This window comes from Meriones unguiculatus, chromosome 4 (assembly GCF_030254825.1).
Source record: "Meriones unguiculatus strain TT.TT164.6M chromosome 4, Bangor_MerUng_6.1, whole genome shotgun sequence".
NCBI classification, from domain to species: Eukaryota; Metazoa; Chordata; class Mammalia; order Rodentia; family Muridae; genus Meriones; species Meriones unguiculatus.
In genome coordinates, this window is record NC_083352.1 from 82,107,357 (window position 1) to 82,122,822 (window position 15,466).

The following is a 15,466-nucleotide window of genomic DNA, read 5'->3' on the forward strand; positions in this document are numbered from 1 at the left end:
TATCGTGGGCATGCCGAATTTAAAGTACTTTTAAATAGCCAAGCAGAGATGTCCAGTAAGAAAATGAACATGCAGATCATCTATTCAGAGAGAGGAGAGGCCACAGGTGGAGATTATAAACTTTTGATTCCTAGGTGAACCTAGAAATAATGCAGAGATGATTGTTAAGGGAAAAGAGTCACTCCAACATTTAATGACCAGTTACAGAACAGGCTAAGAAGAATAGGGAAGGGACCAAGTAGCAGGAAGAAAATAACGAGCACGTCATGAACCATTGAGCAAGATAAGATGGCATGAGAAAGCCACTTTTCAGGTTAATGCATACTTGGAGAAGATACAGATTATGGGTAATACTCAGCAAGCCAGTTTCTACTCCACCCTTTCTGGTTGACTCAAGACAAGCAGCATCCCACCAGACAACAATGCTTCTGATAAAGATCCAAGTACTTCTGAGTTGTCTTATGAAGAGACAAATCACAGTCCTTTTGCTCTGCTCTGCCTCTCAAGGAAGGAGATGGCAGCCTTCTAAGCAGTGTCTGCAACTGGACAGTGTCACTATGGAAAGGTCAGTGTACAGGAGCTGGCTCACCTTTCTGCTTCTTCCATGTGTCAACTGGCAGGAGAAAGTTCAATACCCACCCCCACACTCTTCTCCAGGAGATACCAAGGGCCAAGCCTACTGCTTGTGCAGAACAGGCCTGGGGCAGGTGGCCAAAGCAGGTCAGCAGTCAGTCAAGGCAAATGGGCTCCTCCAGTTACATGCCCCAGGGCAGGCGACAGGACCTAGTGAAATCAGGCTTTGCTCAGACCTCCCAGGAAGATCTAGTCATATTTGAAAATTACAGAGATGGTTCACCTCACAGTATTTTAGTCTGAATAATTTAAGTTTAACTTAAGAGTCTAAAAAATATCATTTCTACATGTACTAGCTGAGCTCATGCCAGTCTTCTGTCCTAAAGTTTGGTGCCAAAGTCTTAGTTAAGAATAAAACAGGGGGGTGGGATAGGGGGCAGGGCGGGAACGGGGGAAACTGGAGAGATAGCTCAGCAATTTAGAGTACTTGCTGCTCTAGTAGAGGACACAGATTCTGTACCCAGCACCCACATGATGGCTCACACTATCAGGAACTCCAGTTCTGGGGAACCTGACCCCTTTTCTGGTCTCTAAGGGCACAGGGTACTCATGTGGTTCGAATATACACACACATATGCAAAATATGTACATACATATGCAAAATATGTACATACATATTTTAATAAAATAAACAAAACAGGGTGAGTTGGCATGGGGATTATAAGTTTGAGACCAGCGTGGGCTACATAGCAAGTTGCAGGCTACCCTGAGCCATAAAGGAAAACATTGCCTTAAAATATAGTAACAACAAAAACTACAACTGATCTATCAGTATATAAATTCATAATTCTTAATGCCATAAGTTTGGGGAATAAGGTTTTTAATTCTTTAATTTGTTTATTTTTACTTTATGTGCACTGGTATTTTGCCTGCATATATGTCTCTGTGAGGATGTCAGATCTTGAAGTTACAGACAGTTGTGAGCTGCCATGTGGGTGCTCAGAAACTGAACCTGGGTCCTCCAGAAGAGCAATCAGTACTCTTAACCACTGAGCCATGTCTCCAACCCCTTCTTTTCTTTTTTGAAACAGGCTCCCACTATGTTCCTCAAGTTCCAAGATCCTTTGGCCTTGGCACAAGCTAAGTAGGACTGAAGTCACACACCACCAAGCCTGCCCCAGAACTCCTTCAAGTAAACGTTTAGGACACTATCACAAATAAATAGTACAGATGATCTAAACATGGAAAGGAGAACAAGGAGGGAGGCATGTGTGGCTGAATTAAGAAAATGACACATTTTCAGAGATGACACCCTCTTCCTTACACACTGCCATAGTGTGTGTACTGTTCACAATCAAAGGTCACCTAAAGACTCTTCATTATTTTTTGAGATGATTTCCAAAAAACAACAAGCTCTTCTAGAACATTTTAAAGTAAAGTAAAAGTTGTAAGCACAATATTAGTTTATACTATTAAAACTTGGAAGCTAGGGAGATGGGTCAGTAGATAGAGCACTTACAGCGCTGTATCCACTGCCTGAGTCTGGATCCCTAGAACACGTAAAAGCTGTGTAAGCATGGTGGTCCCTTGCAACCCCAGAGACAGAAGACTGTTGGGGCTACACCAGGCAGAAGGGGCAAGCTCCAGATTCAGGTGAATAATAAATAAAATGGAGAAAGCTGGGTGGTGGTGGTACACACCTTTAATCCCAGCACTGAGAGGCAGAGGTAGGTGGATCTCTGAGTTTGAGGCCAGTCTGGTCTACAGAGTTCCAGGAGGGCCAGGGCTACACAGAGAAACCTTGTCTTGGAAAAACAAAAAAACAAAGAGAAACCTTGTCTTGGAAAAACACAAAAACAAACAAACAAACAAAAAACTAAAACTAAATAAATAAAATTAAGGAAGATACCTAACATGATCTTTGGGCCTCCACCCGCATGTGTGAAAACACATAAACACATGGGGGGTAGGAGGAAGACTTGGAGGTATGCTTAATATCCAATAAAAAAAAAGATGAGTTCAGTTATCAACTTCATGAAATACTCCTTAATCATTATATTAATAGATGACATTAAGAAAAAGAGATAGCTCAGTGGTTAAGAGCACTCACTGGTTGTTCTTCCAGAGGACCTGGGTTCAATTCCCAGCACCCACATGGCAGCTCAACACCATCTATTATTCCAGTTCTAGAGGATCTGACAGCCTCACACAGACACACATGCAGGCAAAACACCAACACACATTTTTTTAAAAAAGAAAAAAAAAAAAAAAAGAAAGAAAAAGAGATCATAGCTGGTCATGGTGGTACATGCCTTTAATCCCAGCACTGGAGAGGCAGAGGAGAGTTTAAACCCAGCCTTGTCAACATAGCAAATTCCAGGACAACCAGGGCCACACAGAGAGACAGTCACAAAAATAGGGAGGGAGCAGGGAGATCACATGTGGTACCAATTAAAAGAAACAGTGTAGATTTCATAATAAAGTCTCTTTAGACTTCAAATTAAGAGACTATAGAAAGCTAAGTGCAATTTCCCCAACTGATGGACTTTAATAGCTATCTTTTTAATACATTTGCTTAAGAGTGAAATAAAATCATACAGGGAATCTAGATTAAAAAGGCAACAAATAAGCAACTCAAGAATAGAGATATGTATTACATCCCTTGGTGGAAAGATTGGTTGAAAAACTGGAGAAAACTGACTCCTTCCAAAATCATCTACAAAGCCAATATAATTCCTTTTTTTTTTTTAAATTTAGTTATTTAATGAATATGAGTGCTCTATCTGCATGTACACCTGAATGCCAGAAGAGGGCATCAGATCACATTATAGATGGTCATGAGCCACCATGTGGTTGTGAACACAGGACCTCTGGAAGAGCAGCCAGTGTTCTTAACCACTGAGCCATCTCTCTAGCCCACCAATACAATTCTAATCAAAATCCCAAAAGGAACATTTTTAGAACCCAGATCTAAAATTCCTATTATAGTATATGAGCAAAACTAGTTCAGAAAAATTTGAAAATAAGCACATTTATACTATTAGATACCAAATTTACTATGTAAAACCACAGGGGTCCAAGGAACTGTGGTAATAAATACAGATAAAACATTTTTCTGGAACAATAAGTCTTATCTACTGAGTAAAGTCTGTGCCATGTTAAATATAGATAAATGTCACACAAGCCTGTAATGCCAACACAGCAAGACCCTGTCTTAAAAGTGTGTGTGTGTGTGTGTGTATATGTGTGTAAGAGAGAGAGAAAGAATGTGTATATGTATGTATTTGTGTGTAAATGGGAGTTAGGCAAAAGCCTATATATTTAGAAAAAATAAGCCAGATCTCTACTTAACAATAAACATAAAAGTAAATTCCACACAGGATAAAATTGTGAACATTTTTTAATTTTTGGCTTTTCTTTTTTTTTTTTTTTCTTTTCTTTCCCCCTTTTTTTTGTTTTAGTTGTTGTTTGAGACAGGGTTTCTCCCTGTAGCTTTTTGGCTGTCCTGGAACTCACTCTGTAGACCACATTGGCTTTGAACTCACAGAGATCCGCCTGCCTCTACCTCCCTGAGTGTTGGGATTACTGGCGTTCGTCACCGCATCCAGCTCTTTTAATTTTTCAGACAGGGTTTTCTCTATGTAGCCCCAGCTGTCCTGGAACTCGACCTATAGACCAGACTGGCCTCAAACTCAGAGATCTGCCTGCCTCTGCCTCCCTCTGTTCTGGGATTAAAAAGGTATGAAGGTATGCTACCACATCCAGCTGAACATTTTGTTTGTTTTGTTTTTTGGTTTGTTTGGGGGGGTTTTTTGCTTTGTTTTTTGTTTTTGGTTTTTTTGGCTTTTCGAGACAGGGTTTCCCTGTGTAGCCTTGGCTGTCCTAGACTCAGCTTTGTAGACCAGGCTGGTCTCAAACTCAGAGATCCGCCTGCCTCTGCCTCCCTGAGTACTGGGCTTACAGGCGTGTGCCACCATGCCCAGCAAGCTGAACATTTTTTTAAAGAGAAACTTGATATTCTAAATTTTGCCAAATACTAGCGAAAAAAATTCCAAATGCTATACACAAGTAGAAAAATCTAACCAAATATTTCAAGCTTCTATTTAAATAAAGGCACCATAAGCAAAATTAAAAGGCAAGTGACAAAGTAGGAGAAAAATAAATGTACTATCCAAATGCAACAAATCCATGCAGTTACTGGGTATGGAGGCACAGGGGTTTAATCTAGTACCCACAGGCAGAGGCAGGTGGACTTCTGTGAGTGCAAGGCCAACCTGGTCTACAAAACTCTAAGCCAGCTAGAACTGCATAGTGACACCTTATCATCAAAAAAAAACGAATTAGCTACAATCATATCTAAAAAATTTATCTACAAAAATAATAAAACATTCAAATCCTTTTAAAAAAGAATGTCCAAATCAATACAAAAGATTTCTATAAGCCAGACTCATAAACAAATCAAAACTGTAAAATACAAACAATTAATAAAGCTGTTTAAACAAAAATTAACTAGATTGTTTGCCTTCTCATGGAGTCCTAGGTTCCATCCCCAGTACAGCATAAACTGGCCCAGTGGTACATGCCTAAATCCCAGGACTTTGGAAGTAGAGGCAGGAGGATTAGAAGTTCAAGGTTATCCTCAGTATTTATCAAGTTCAAGGCTAGCCTGCACAACATGACAATTTGTCACAGGACCCATGTTCAGTTCCTAGCAACCCCAAAACAGCTCACAACCACCAGCTAGTTATAGCAGTTCCAGGATATCTGTCACCCTCTTCTGGCACCACATACTTGGATATGCATACACGCAGGCAAAACACATACAATTAAAAAATAGATTTTAAAAAGTCATTAAGCTTTACAGATCCTTAGGGAGGGAGAAATGCCAATCAAAACAATGAGAGAACATTTTTCATATAGTAAATTGGCAAAGACCTAAAAAGTGAGACTGCCCAATACTGGCAAGGGTACAAGGTTCCCATTAGACAGTCAACCTGGACTGGTGTGATTTTTTTCATGACACGGGAAAACAGCTGCGGTGTGTTAGTGAGAGGAAAAAACATGAAATACACATATGACTCAACTATGTTCCACAACAATTATTATAAGCACTCTATGCAGGCACTGTCTGTAGACAGTGCACATAGACTAACTAGTGCCCTCACATTCCCAGCAGTTCTGTGAGATAACACTGTTCTTTCCCTCATCGGGGAAAGGAAGAAACAGAAACACAGTGATGAAGTGGCAGAGCCAAGGCGTCGACCCTGGTTGACTCATGCTGATATTCTATTATATGCACAATGTACTGAAATAAATCAAATTCTAAACACAGTGGCATTGACTTTACAATCTAATTTAACCCTTAATTTTGTCATAGATTTTCTAGTATCTTACTTCTCAAATACAATGACATTTTGGTTGGCCAAAAATAAAATAAAATAAAATTCAGTAACCACAGGGCAGCAAAAATATGTCCCTGGAATTCCAGTAGAGAAAGTAATAGAGAAAAAAAGTCTATAGACCAGGTGTAGTGGAGCTCACCTGTTAATCCCTGTAGTGGGGAGGTTGAGGTAGAAAGATGGCAAGAACAAGGATAACCCGGGCTAAGCTCTTGCCTCAAAATAAAAACAAAGGCAAAAATTAAAACAAAAAATTCTAAATGAAATTTTATAAGGACTGTGGATCTATGAGAAACAAAGCAGAGTTTATTCTAATTTCATTTTCATTTTAAATTTTTAAAATACACTTATTTAGGGGTTGGGGACTTAGCTCAGTGGTAGAGCACTTGCCTAGCAAGCCCAAAGTCCTGGATTCAGTCCCCAGCTCTGGAGAGAAAAAAAAAAAAAAAAAATACATATACACACACACACACACACACACACACTTATTTATTTGAATGGAGATCAAAGGACAACTCATCTCTTCTTTTCTTACACCATGCACGTCCCAAGGATCAAACTCAGGTCATCAGGTTTGGCAGCAAGTGCCTTAACCCATGAGCTATCTTGCTGGTCCTATTTTTTTTTTTTTTTAATCAGTGCACTTGACAAAATCTGTAACATTTACAGTGACAACAACAAAGTTCTTCTGATAAACAAAAACTAAATAATGATGATTGGGATAGTCTATGTCAAATCTGTTTTGATCACAAGGCATCAAGAAAGACATGATTCATCAGAGACAAACAGCAGCAAATGATAAGTATTTTGTTCTTTAAAACAAGAAAAACTGCATTAAGGCTAAATTACACCTGTTTAAAAAGACTACAAAATATATCTCCAAGTTAAATGTGTACATTTTAAAAAATATGAATACTAGCTAATTGCAAATATTTTGTTACAAATAACTGCACAGTAACCATGATAAAGAGATATATGTACAATGTAATGACTGACTTAGTCCTGAATTAGCTTATATACCTTAACATGAGCAAACATCCACAAGTATGATTCGTTTTTGTGTGTGATGAAGACAAGAGTCTCCCTAGGTGATTCAGGTTGGCATTATGATCCTCTTTCCCCAACCTCCCTAAATGCTGGGATTACAGGGATATGTCACCATTCCTCGCCCAAATTCTTCAACTACTGCCAGTCCTTGACAGTAAAGACTAATCCTGGGATATGCACAAACTGAGCATGCTTATCCTCAGTAGTGGCATTTAAATTTTCTTCCTCTTGCTTATTTTTATTTACCCTCCAAATATTCTAAATACATTGCATTATCTTTAAGTTTCAGTAATTATGAACTACAGAAACTTGCAAAAAGAAAGAAAACTTCTGGACACACTCTTTAGCCAACCTCCTTAATGACATAGCTAGTGCATTATCATAACCAGGCACTTGACCGACCTTGATGTGATGCAGTGTTCACTCAGATCTCACATCAGGTGTAACGCTATCACATTCATACCTGTGTGTGCAATCACAGCTGATACTGAGCTAGTTCTGCCCCTCAAGACCCTTCACACTCCTTCTTCAGGACCATACATCCTCTTGGCTTCCATTACTAACTCCTGGCAGCAACTAACCCTCTAGTTTGTTATATCAGTGTTACATAAATGCTCTCCTAAGACATGACATGTATGTACTCTTTCAAGACTAATGCTTCCCCCAATTCTGTATAACTCTACTGAAATAACCTAACAGTACAAATCAGTGGTCCCCAAAACGTTAAAGGATAGCATGATAATGCATTTGAGCTTAAATCAATGCTTATAGTGTTTAAAATACTAAAATATGAAGCAAACACTTGTGAAATCCTGACACAGACAGAACAAGGATTCTGAGGATCAAATTTTAGATAGTTATCAGTCTAGTAGTTTTGCACAAGTACTTCATAGGAGAAAAATCCGAGGCTCAGTGTTCCTGTTTGTTACAAGAACGCGATACAAAAGGTTTTGCATTTTTCTGTTGGAGCTCTAGATTTCAATCCTTTCCTGAGGTAGATCTGTCACATTCAAAGTCAATACATGCTGTTTACTATCTCTAATGTCCAGTTTTCCAATGTCCAAGCCTTTCCAAATGCCATTTCCTGGAGTTGTTTCTAATCGCACAGGAAACAATCGCAGGTATAATCTTAGTTTTACCTGGTCCTCTCTTTGTTCACAAGGTGCACCCCTCTCAGAAAGGGTTACCTGCATGGTTCTCAACCTGTGGGCCATGACCAAACACCTCCAGAAAACACATCATGATTCATAACAGTAACAAAATTAGTTATGAAATAGCAACAAAAATAAGTTTATGGCTGGGGGGGGTCACCACAACATGAGGAACTGTATTAAAGGGTCACAGCATTAGGAAGACTAAGAACCACTGACTTATCTCAATAGATTCAAAACTTCCCCTTTCTTGCAGGTGCCTAGATTATTTTACCTTTCTTCACTAGATTACCTCCTAAATCCTCACTGATAGCTACTTCACTAAGTATCTGTTAACCACTGGGTGTGACAAAGGGCAGGCCTTCACAGAGCTTGGCTTAAGAGGGCAGACACTCCAGGAACTTACTTCTTGAACACCACACCTTCTTAGTAATGCTGTAGACAGGGTAAAAAGATCTACTAATCCCCAGGCATTTTCTCATGCATTTCTATTAAAAAAAAAATAAAAGTCAACATGTCCCATAATTGTTTTTTCTGTTTTGTTTTGCTAATACAGGCACCACTATAAGTAAGTATTCCATCTAAATGGAATTTAAAGTCATGTTAAAAGGCTGGGCATGGTGACACACACCTATAAACCCAGTACCCAGAGGCTGAAGCAGGAAGACTGTAGATTAAGGGCAGCAAAGGCTGTCTGTGAGACCTTATCTCAGAATATAAAAATAAACAGAAGTGAGAAGAGTAACCTGGAGCCAGTGAGATGGCTCATGGGTAAAAGCCACTGCTGAAAAAGCCTAACAACCTGGATTTGATCCCTAAGAACCGAAGTAAAGGTGAAAGAAGAGCTGTTCCACAAAGTCCTCTAACCACCACATATGCCTCCCCTCCCCTATAATAATAAAAAAATTTTAAAATAGTAAAATTCTTGGAGTCCTGAGCCAGCCTGCCTGCCTTAGAGTCAGTCGGGCCTCTGCCTTTACATTCTCTGATACATATTTCACCCACACAGTGTGCCTCAGTTTCTCCTCTGTAAAGCAGTGATGTTACTGAGCTCAAAAAGATGGTTAAAAGGATAATATAAATGTGAACAAGCCCGCCCCATAAGCACACATCTGTCTTTACTACGTGGTAGCCATCCACATTCACCTCTTTCTATTCCCCTTTTGGCTTCGGCTGCTTCTGAGATTTACGTTACAAATTACAATGGCAACACAGCAATCTGTTTTTTCAATTCATCTGAATTCATGAAATTAGGAAGTTTTCTTTCACACACTCACAGTTACCAACCCTTATCTGATACAAATACAAGCACTTAAAGTACAGAGTGGTAGAAATCATGCTTAGCAAAAAACAAGAGGTGAGTCAGAACATCCGATGAAAACTTATTTAAAATTTTTAAATAGTTGGGCTGAGCATGGTGGTACACAGCCATTGCTGGGGAAACAGAAGCAGATCAATGGTGACTTCATGGCAGGCCTGGGCCACATAGGGCGACCTGTCTCCAAAAGAAAGAAGGTAAGGGAGGCTCTAAACTGCTACTCTAGAAGCCAAGCTTTTTCATCTGCTACTACCTCTGTAATCCTCATCAAGTCTACAACTCTGACAAAGAAACAGCAACATTTCTAGATCCTCTTTTTGTGGTACTGGAGATTAAATCCTTACTTAATATAAACATTTCAATAAAAGGTAAATGACTCAATATAAAGATCTGTTATTTTAGGATTCTGTTCTTTCAAATTGCTTAAAATACCTAAAAATGAACCAATGATGGTAACAAATAGCGGCATTACTATTTTTTGGTTTTGGTGGTAAGTTGTTTTTTGTTTGTTTGCTTGTTTTGAGACAGGGTCTCTCTAGGTAACCCTGGCTGTCCTGAAGCTTGCTATGTAAATCAGGCTGGCCTTGAACTCACAAAGATCCCTGTCTCCACCTCCTGAGTGCTGGGACTAAAGACATGTGCTACCATGCCTGGCTCTACTGCCATTGTTGTTATTGGCAATTCTGCTGCTTCTGATCTTTGGGGAAATGTCTCTTTTGAAATCCAAAAGTCTGAAAATACTGTTATGTAATTACACTTCCCAAAATATTAAAGAACTTAGACACAGACCTCAAAACTGTCTTAATATTATTAATCCCTACCTTATTCTATTTCAATTAAGAAACTTAAAAATTGAGAAATAAGAATAAAGTAAATTTAAGCAATTCATGTGAGTAAACATGGATCCAGAAAAATAATTGCTCAGCAATCATCTCTTCTGCTAACTTCTTCTACCATTTATTCTACTAACTCTTGAGCTCAAACTTTCTCGTCCTGAAATAACTACATTTTTTAATACTACTGCTATCTGGCAGTCAATTTTCAAACAAAAGTACTAATGTGGAGCCTCTAATAATGTCTCATTTAAGGGATTTCCCACATTGTCAAGAGCATTTGCAGATGTTTATTATACACAATTCCAAAAGAAAATTATTCTATAAAGGTAACTATCTAAATCCTCTTATCTTCATTAAACAAACACACACCTCTTTCAAGACAGTTAATAAAAAGGCTATTTCCTGAAAATTGTTTTATTGTACATATGAGATGTATTTACTCCTATTAGAATGCCTTACCTCTTACCTATCCTTTCGCAGGCATCGAATTTTAAAATATTAAAAACTTTTTTTGTCATGCGTGTACGTGTGAGTATGTGCACAAAAGCGCAGGTGTCCTCAGAGGCCAAAAGAGGGTATTGAAGGGCTGGAGCTGGCTCAGAGGTTAAGGGCACTTGTTTTTATATAAGACCTGTGTTTGATTCCCAGCACCCACACAGGCTGCTTACAAATGCCTGTAACCTTACTCCCAGTGGACCCAATGCCCTCTTCTACAGGCATCAGGCATGTACGTGGTGCATATATGTATAAACAGGCAATGCACTCATACACATTAAAATATTTTTTTTAATCTAAAAAGAAAAAAGACAATGAATCCCATGGAGCTAAAGTTACAAGTGGTTGTGAGCCACTCTGTATGCGTGATGGGCATTGGACTCATCCTCTGGAAGAGCAGTATGTGCTCTTAACCGGTAAGCCATCTCTCCAACCCCAAACTTAAGATACTTACATACATCACTATATAACTAAATATTACATTTAGCCACAACATACTAAATTCACATTTTATATATTATACAGAAATAGGAGTTAGGCATGGTGCTGCACACCTGTAATCTCAGAACATGAACAGTGGAGGATCTTAGGAGTTCAAGGCCAACCTCAATCTACGCTGCAACATAGCAAGTTTGAGGCTAACCTGGGTTACATGAGACCTGTGTTAAGAAACCAACAATGCTGGGCATGGTGGCATATACCTTTAATCTCAGCTCTTACAATTCAGAAGCAAGCAGATCTCTATGAACCAAGCCAGTCAACACTACACAGTAAGACTCTGACAAAAAATAAAATATAAAATAAGTGAGCTAGGAATGAAACTCAGTCACTAAGAGTTTGCCTAATATTGGGCAGGCCCTGTGTTCAATATCCAATACCACTGAAAGACAGATTTTTAGTCTAACATACTTTAAAATAATTGTACTTATTAATTGATGTTACTATATATCATTTTATCATGTCTTATTAAAAAGCAAAATAAAAACAAATGTGTAGGCAAGGCTATAATCCCAGTAATGAGGAGGCTGAGACAGGAAGACTGCTTTCAGTTCAAGGTTGACCAGAACGACAATGCAAGACCCTGTCTCAAAAAACAAAAAGCATGAAAATGGGTTGCTTGTGGTACTTACTAACTGTGAGACTATTTAGTGTATATTTATGAAGTGGTTCAGAAACAGTCGCTTAAAGGAAAGCCCATTTTAAGAATTTAAACACACAGCAAATTATTTTATACATGACCAAATAATAATAGACCCAGAAAGATTTTTTTTATAGACTGTATTTAAAAAAATCTAAAGTTAATAATAATTATAACTAAATTTCCTATTAGCCTATCCACTCATTTTTACTTCGTGGTTGTAAACAGTTAAAATATGCTTCTGCATATTCTTTTTCCTCTGTATTTATTCATTCAACTAATTTTGGGTGTTATATTTAAGCTTAAAAAAAAGTGTAAAGAACATAAAAAAAAATGTGTGCATAAAATATACTCAGTGGGATCAATGAGATGGCTCAGCTGGTAAAGACACTCACCACCAAGCCTGATGATCTGAGTTCAATCCCCTAGGGCCCATACGGTGCAAAACTGACTCCCACATGTTGTCCACTGACCTCCAAAACTGTGTGAGCTCCCCACACCCCAACAAAAATAAGTACAATAAAAGCAAGATACACTCAATGGGTCTCAAAATGTCTCAAGTAAGTCTAAGACTTAACCTGAATGGAAATAAACTCCTGCAGACTCTTTGTCACACTGATACATTCTGCAATATAAATCGGTGCTCGAATCCTCGTCCCATTTTAAAAAATGTTTAATGAGGCCATAATGACAACCATTTTTTCAACTAAAAAGCTGTAGGAATTTCATGTAAGAGAAAATGGGGTAGTCTACCTGGTCTATGAGAAGAGCTAAGTGGAGAAGAGCAACAGCCTTTTAAGTTTACAAATAAACACAGGAGAAACTCCTAGCCTGTTCAAATACTCCTCTACCAATATGGAGGTCAAAACAAACTAGGGAGCTATACATTTATGTCTTCCTAGCAATTTATCAGAAGGAGGGGAAGGAAGGAATGTAGTGAAATGTAAGCACTGTTAACAAACATCAGGATATCAGAGGTAGGAAGTCTCTTAAAATTACAGACTATCAATTCTACATTAATGCTTTTCACTTTTATTTTTTTTGGTGACTGCTATCCTTTTTCTAAAAAAGAAAGAAAAAAAGCATTTTAAAAAGGTGTAAAATACTTTTTTCCAAAAAAAAAAAAAATGATCGCACTAAATAAAATGTAACAAAAAAAATCGATTGTATTTTCAAGAAACAAAAATTGTTCCAACAAAACAGCTTAGCAAAGTTGTGCATATTTAATCTTTTTCGGATTATCCCGTTAATACTAATCAGCAACACTGAAAAAGTCATTCTAAGTCACTCATGGTGCTGCATGCTTGTTATTTCCCAACTCAAAAGACTAGGGTAGAATAGCTTGCAGTGGTTACAGTCAGAAATAGTTTCAGGCCAATGCGGGTTACAATTCAGATCCTTTCTCAAAATAAAAGTCATCGTTCGTGGTGCCTAGAACCTCATCACTAAACACAACATACTCATGTTTTGCTGAAAACTTAAAGTAGACCCAAACTCTGGCCATTTTCCTCCTGCTGGGCACACTTCATGAAATACACGAGGGAGAAAAATCCACGAAATCAGACCGACCAAGCGCTGGTTACCTCCAGAGTAGGGTCAAATGAGTGTCTACCCGCAAATGTCACTGTCGCCTCCAGAAGGCTGCCAAGTCTCCTTAACTCCACCGGAGTACAAAAAGGCCTGAGCACCGACAACACCTGTCCCGAGCAACCGGGACCGCGGTGGGGAAGGCCACCCCCCACCCCGGGGAGCGCACGGCGGGACTCGGAGCCCCGGGGCAGCGGAGGTCTGGGGACCGCGGGGGGTGGACGCCGGCCTCGCCGAGCCCCGCACCGGGGTCCTCACACGCCTCGGCGCACGGCGACAACAAGGAGACAAGTCACGCCGGCCGGGACGCGCCCGCGCCCTCCCGGCTGCACCGCGCCACCTCACCCCGGAGGCCTGCCCTGGGCCGCCGCCCCCCGGGCGCCGCCGTCCGGGTCGCGGCCCGGGCCCCGCTCCCTCAGGCCGGAGCTCCCCGCGCGCTCCCCGCCCCCCCCCGCCGCCGCCCGCGTCGCGCTCCCCTCACTCAAGGCGGGCTACCTGGAGGCCAGGGCGGCGGAGCACTTCACCCAGGGCCCCAGGTCGCAGAGGGCCCGGTGCTCCGGGTCCCTCTCCTTCTCCCGCTCCACGTGGTAGGCGTAGATGGAGAGCAGGATCCCGGCGGCGCACACTGCATACCGGGCCACCCGTTCCCACCGCGGCACCGACACTCTCAGCAGGACGGGCGCCGCCATCTTCCCCCCTCCGCCGCCGCCGCCGCCGCTGCCGCCGCCTCCCTCGGCCTCCACCTCAGACGCTGCCGCCCGTCGGGGCCCGACCCAGCCACCGCCGCTGCCGCCACCGCCTCCGCCGCCGCCGCCGCCGCCACCGCCACCGCCGCGCCCCATTGGCTCGGTCGCCTCCTCCGGGCCCCGCCCCCACAGGCGCGCGGCCCAACCGCCCCGAGAGGAGTGAGGCGGACTGGGCGGGGAAGGCGCGCGCGGGCACGGAGGGAGGGGCGGAGCGCGCAACCGCCAGGGAGGCGGTGCGGCGCATGCGGAGGGCGGGGTCTGGGGAAGAAAAGGGCTTGAGAATGGGCGGGGCTTGGCCAGAATTGGGGCGGGGCGAGGAAGGCGTATATAAGTATGGCGGGAGGGGGCGGAGCGCGCAACAGCAGGGAGGCGGTGCGGCGCATGCGGGGGGCGTGGTTGACGAATTGGGCGTGGCTTCGTCAAAAGGGGCGGGCGTGGGGGAGAAGGCGCGGGCGGGGAAGAGGCGAAGATTGCAACCAGCCAGGGTTGCGTGGCGCAAGCGGAAGGCGGGACTGAGAAATGGGGTTCTTTAGACTGGAGGGCGCGGTCAGAAGAGAGGCGGGGCGAGGCGGGGCGGGAGCGGAGGGAAGGGGCGGAGCGCAAAAACTCTGGTGAGCTGGAAGAGGGCAGGGGCGGGGCCAGGGGAGGTGAGAGGTGTGGCCGCAGAAGGGGTGAGGCGCGAGGTGGCTTGGCTTAGCCTTAGGGGGCTGTTGCAAGGGATCTATTTCAAAGGTACTACTACGGTGACTGGGCATGACTGGGCAAGCCCTTGGCCCCTGGTAGCAATCAATTGCCTTCCCCCCCTCTTTTTCGTCGTTATCACTTGATATTTCTTATCCAATCCAAATTATCCCTGACCAATGGCTCCAGAGCTCCAGAGACACGTTGTGTGACATGATCTTCCCCAGGCACCACCTCCAGTCATTTTGTGTTCAACATGTGAAAAACTTTTCTAAAATGTGCAAAACTATTTTTACATTAAAAAAAAAACTTATTTTTAAAATGTATTCATGAATACTTCTCTATAATTTGAATTTGATGTGGATTTAACATAATATGTTTAAAAAGGATTAAAATGAACTAAAAAAAATCAAGACTTGGAAAAGGGAAAATCTGAAGAAAACGAAAGGGGAGACCGACATGAGAAGACAAATAAGCAGGCCATAGGGGCTTGCA

At 41.7% G+C, this 15,466-nt stretch overlaps 1 protein-coding gene across 3 annotated transcripts in view; it reads right to left on the reverse strand.

Moving 5' to 3' along the window:
- Vkorc1l1 (vitamin K epoxide reductase complex subunit 1 like 1) overlaps positions 1-14,437 on the reverse strand; it is a 49,768-nt gene extending 35,331 nt beyond the window's left edge. The window contains exon 1 of one of the 3 annotated variants that reach the window (XM_021657174.2): positions 14,040-14,437. In XM_021657174.2, coding sequence (XP_021512849.2) covers positions 14,040-14,386 — 347 coding nt within the window. In that variant the 5' untranslated portion in view covers positions 14,387-14,437. The remainder of the gene's footprint in view (positions 1-14,039) is intronic. The other 2 variants (XM_060382266.1, XM_021657168.2) reach the window with 2 other exon arrangements.
- Positions 14,438-15,466: the final 1,029 nt, after the last annotated feature.